This window comes from Egretta garzetta, unplaced genomic scaffold (genome assembly GCF_000687185.1).
Source record: "Egretta garzetta isolate BGI_Z169 unplaced genomic scaffold, ASM68718v1 scaffold141, whole genome shotgun sequence".
Classification (NCBI taxonomy): domain Eukaryota; kingdom Metazoa; phylum Chordata; class Aves; order Pelecaniformes; family Ardeidae; genus Egretta; species Egretta garzetta.
Window position 1 is genome coordinate 346,057 of NW_009258664.1, and position 3,637 is coordinate 349,693.

A 3,637-nucleotide genomic window follows, 5' to 3' on the forward strand; every position below is an offset into this window, starting at 1 on the left:
GTCCCCGGGTGCGAGCCTGAGGACGGGGAGCCGGAGCCGCTCCAGGGCGCAGGCAGAGCTGCTGCCTGCCCCCGCTGCCGGCCACCTTCAGCCACCCCCCCTCAGACGTCGCAGCGGGAGAAGCTTTTGCCGTTTCCCTGGTGTTAGTTTAGCGCTGGGGGTGGGCGTAGGAGGGAGGCAGATGCGCTGCCTTTCGGGGACCAAGAGAAGGTGGTGGGCGTGCTCCCGTGGTGGTGGGACATGATGGGAGGCATTGCTGTGGGCGGCCCTGGGGTCCGCTGGCAGGCGTTAAGGATGTTGGTGCAGTGTTGGCTCTGCAGAAGAGGTGGTGCCCTCGAGGTGGGTGAGAAGCGGGGTGCAGCAGAGCACCCCAGGCAGTGCAGGAGGGATGGGGTGATGGGAGCCAGTGGCGTTTGCAGCAGGGTGGGGAGGAAGGAGACTTGGAAATGAAGAACTGGCTGAAATGATGGAAGGACTGCAGGGGGTGAAGGTTTGGCCCCTGCCAAAACCCTCCTCAACCCATCTGATGTTGGGGCTCATGGGGTGCCTGGCTGTGGCAGGGCCAAGTGGCGTGTGCTGGCCATGGCTCTTATCCTGGAGCTGTCATGGAGACGGGTAAGAAAAGCTAGGCTCCTTCAGGCCTTGCGTAGGCGAAGCCCTGCAGCGTGCAGGAGCTGAAGATCGTGATGAGACTCTCAGCACCTTCCCCCGCCTTTGCTCCCCGCTTCAATCCCCTGGGGACCCCTGTGGATGGGGGGGTGAGGAGGAGCCTGCGCGTTGGGGCTCTGAGTGGGATGTGCTGAGCCTGTACATCACGCTGCTGCTCCCAGCTCCGGCAGCCTTTGCACACGCGCCCTTGCAGCCTCTGCGGGGAGCTGGCCCCCGGGGCCGCAGCCACGCTGTGAAGAGTTGCTCCCCTGGGTCAGTGCCAGTGGAAGATCACACTGGAAACCTCTTGCAGTGCCAGCAGTGCTTTCCAACCTGGGGGCTCACGGGCTCCTGGGAAGGGACATCCTGGCAGTCAAATGTGCTGAAGTGTGTCCCCTTAACGCTTCAGTGCCTCATCACTGGGGAGCCTGGGACTCCCATCCCACCTGCCTCCACCTTGTGTGATTGCCAGCTGCATCCTGCCAGCTTGCTGGTCCTGTCCGATGCCAAGGGCTTGTTGTTTCACTGATGGAGTAGAGGCTCGTGGTGGCAGTGTTCTGCCATGCTTATTGCGTGGAGCGTGCTGCCTCTGGTGGGCTGGGAGTGGTTCATGGCCTCAGCACTGGGGAGAAGATGCACGTGGCATCCATTGGTGCAGCCAGCCTGGCTGCCACTGCCAAGTCTGCCAGCATCGTCCCTGCTGGAGAGGGAACAGCGATGGGAAACACCGCTTGCCAACATCCCCTGAAACAGTGACTCTACGTTCCCATGGTGGCTTGGCCCCAAGGGGCCACTGGCGGAGGTGGCCAGTGGTGATGTGTTCTCGTTGGAGCTGGGCCACTGGCCAGCCAGAACTTGGCCTTGCAGTGGGTGAGGCTCTCTAGGCCCTGCTGGGACCCTGACTCCTTCCCACCCCAGACCAAAGCTCTTGTCCCCAGGCCTGCGGCCCTTCCCTGGAGGGGGATGCACATCCCTGGCAAGAGAGGCTGGTGGCTGGGGAGCAGATCCCAAGCCCTGCACTGGGAAGCCTGCTTCGGGCATCATTGCTCAGGTGATGCTTCTTGAATAGCTGGGTTTGGGGGGGTGGCTCAAAGCCCCTGCAGAGGAGCCAGGCGACAACCAGGGCCTTGCATCTCCTGTCGCAATTGGTCCCAGGCTTCAAGCAGGCTGGGTGGCTTCCCAGAGCATCCTGAAACTCCCACGGCTGTGAAACAGGTGCTGAAATGCTGCTTTGCTGCCTATGCCGGTTGTCAGTCCTAATAAATTGGTTTTGGAGCAGAAGGGTTCCTTCCACCTCAGCTGCCCTGCAAGGGGGCATGGCAGGACTGAACCCTCCCAGCACCGCAGCACGCTGCCACAGCTCATTGCACTGGGCAGCTCTGGGCTGATGTTTGTTGATGCTGGTCTGACCTGTTGCTGGTTGGGGAGGACACTTGTCCAGCAGTGATTTGCCGTGATGTTTTACGTGCAGTTTGCAAAGCCAAATGTCAGCACAGGCGCCTGCAGGAGCTCCCATCTGGGAAGGAGGCAGGGAGAGGGGCTCAGCCTGTTTCCACAGGCACTGGAGGTAAAGGCTGTTTCTGGTTGGGAAGGTGTGTATAATATTCTCCAAGTGCATCTGGGTTTTCCAGGGACCACACCTTGCTCGGCAAGCCAGGCGCTGGGGTTTGGACGTGCTGCTGAATAATGTGTTATGGCATCACAGGTGTGTGTTTTTCTCTGGGGCTGAAGGGCTTTTTGCCCCCCTTTTTGTTTTTCAGGACACACAAGAGAAGGAAACTGTCACCCCTGAGAGAGCAGAAGAGGCGAAACTGAAGGCCAAATACCCCAACCTAGGCCAGAAGCCCGGAGGCTCTGACTTCCTCATGAAGAGACTGCAGAAAGGGGTATTTATTTCTCAGCCATGGCTCGTCCATGCCCTCTCCTCCCTCAATGGCACAGGCAGCCAAGCTTCGACCAGGCCAGAGGAACTGCACCAAAATTCCCCAGGTCAAACAGTCTGTTGAACCCATGAGCCAGGTCCCCTTCAGTGTTTGCACTGGACATGGTACCCAGCTGCTCTGGTCAAGCAAGAAGGGTTTGTGCCTGCTCAGAACCCAAAAGCTGCTGCCTCTTTCTACTCTGTGTATCTCTCCCAGCAATGGATCCTACTCTGGCCCAAAACCTGGTGTCTGGAGGCCAAATAAGTGCATAAATCCCCCCTGCCTGCTGCTGTGCTCCTTGGGGCTCAGTGGGCCACTGAGATGATAGGATGGTTTCAGTTGGAAAAGCCCTTTACGATTGTCAAGTTCAACCATTAACCCAACACTGCTAAATCCATCGCTAAGCCATGTTCCTAAGCACCTTGTCTGCCCGGCTTTTGAATCCCCCCAGGTATGGGGACTCGACCCCTTCCCTGGGCAGCCCCTTCCAGCCCCTGACAGCCCCAAGGGGAAGGAATTGTTCCCCATGCCCAACCTCACCCTGCCCTGGCACAACTTGAGGCCGCTGCCCCTCGTCCCATCGCCCCTTCCCTGGGAGCAGAGCCCGACCCCCCCGGCTCCCCCCTCCTCTCAGGCAGTTGTAGGCAGCGATGAGGGCTCCCCTCAGCCTCCTCTGCTCCAGGCTGAACCCCCCCAGCAACCCCAGCCGCTCCCCAGCAGCCTGGGGCTCCAGACCCCTCCCCAGCTCCGCTGCCCTTCTCTGGGCACGCATGCTGCAGGCCTGAGTTTTTCTCGCTGGGCTGCACTTTGCCTGGGTTCCAGGCTGGTGCAAAGGGCACTGAGAACATCAGTGAGTCAGCTGTCTGCATCCTCATTGCTGGAACCTGTGTAAAAAGCCAACCTTCTGACTGTGCTCCTTGGAAATGTAATGAAATCCTTCTCCGAGAGCCATCTGTAGCCTGCTTGGGTTGTCACTGCTGGCTTTCCTCCTTGCAGAGGCTGGTGCAGAAAACATAAATCCCTCCTGAGCTGCTGGCAGGCAGGGGCCGGGTGCCTTCCCCAGCCCT

General features: G+C 59.7%; 1 protein-coding gene across 4 annotated transcripts in view; it reads left to right on the top strand.

The window, feature by feature from the left end:
- Positions 1-3,637, top strand: part of ENSA (endosulfine alpha) — a 6,920-nt gene that overhangs the window by 1,971 nt on the left and 1,312 nt on the right. For 2 of the 4 annotated variants that reach the window (XM_009648450.2, XM_035903927.1), the window contains exon 2: positions 2,409-2,534. In XM_009648450.2, coding sequence (XP_009646745.1) covers positions 2,409-2,534 — 126 coding nt within the window. Of the gene's footprint in view, positions 1-19; positions 616-830; positions 2,216-2,408; positions 2,535-3,637 lie in introns of those variants that run through there. The other 2 variants (XM_035903926.1, XM_035903925.1) reach the window with 2 other exon arrangements.